The sequence below is a fragment of the Merops nubicus genome, unplaced genomic scaffold (assembly GCF_000691845.1).
Source record: "Merops nubicus isolate BGI_N331 unplaced genomic scaffold, ASM69184v1 scaffold43927, whole genome shotgun sequence".
NCBI lineage: Eukaryota > Metazoa > Chordata > Aves > Coraciiformes > Meropidae > Merops > Merops nubicus.
Genome location: NW_008621745.1, coordinates 7,478 through 7,784, shown reverse-complemented (window position 1 = coordinate 7,784; position 307 = coordinate 7,478). Strand labels below are relative to the sequence as shown.

Here is a 307-nt window from a genome sequence, read left to right as displayed (position 1 = left end):
CCAGCAGGAGCCGAGCAGGTCAGGTCACGGCGTAGAGCTCCTCACGGTCGTTCTGGCAGATCTGGTAGCGGCAAGTGAGCTTCTGGGACCAGGCCCAGGGTTTCTTATGCTTGTCCCGGGGAGGGAGGAGGAAAGCGACGCTGCAGGCCACCAGCACGTGCCAGATGCTGTGGGTGTAGTAGTAGTTCTCATTGGTTTCCATGAATGCATATACTGAGATGGCAATGAAAGCCAAGGTGATCCCTGGGAGGAGGTAGAAAACCCAACGCTTCCACGAGGAGGGGTAGAAGTGGCTGCGCTTCACTCC

The 307-nt window shown here is 57.7% G+C and overlaps 1 protein-coding gene across 1 annotated transcript in view; it reads right to left on the bottom strand.

Moving 5' to 3' along the window:
• Nucleotides 1-19: 19 nt before the first annotated feature.
• LOC103777037 (transmembrane protein 8A-like) overlaps nt 20-307 on the bottom strand; it is a gene marked incomplete at its 5' end in the record, with an annotated part of 7,762 nt that continues 7,474 nt past the window's right edge. Inside the window, one exon of the mRNA XM_008944575.1 lies at nt 20-303. Within this exon, the coding sequence (XP_008942823.1) occupies nt 20-303 (284 nt within the window). The remainder of the gene's footprint in view (nt 304-307) is intronic.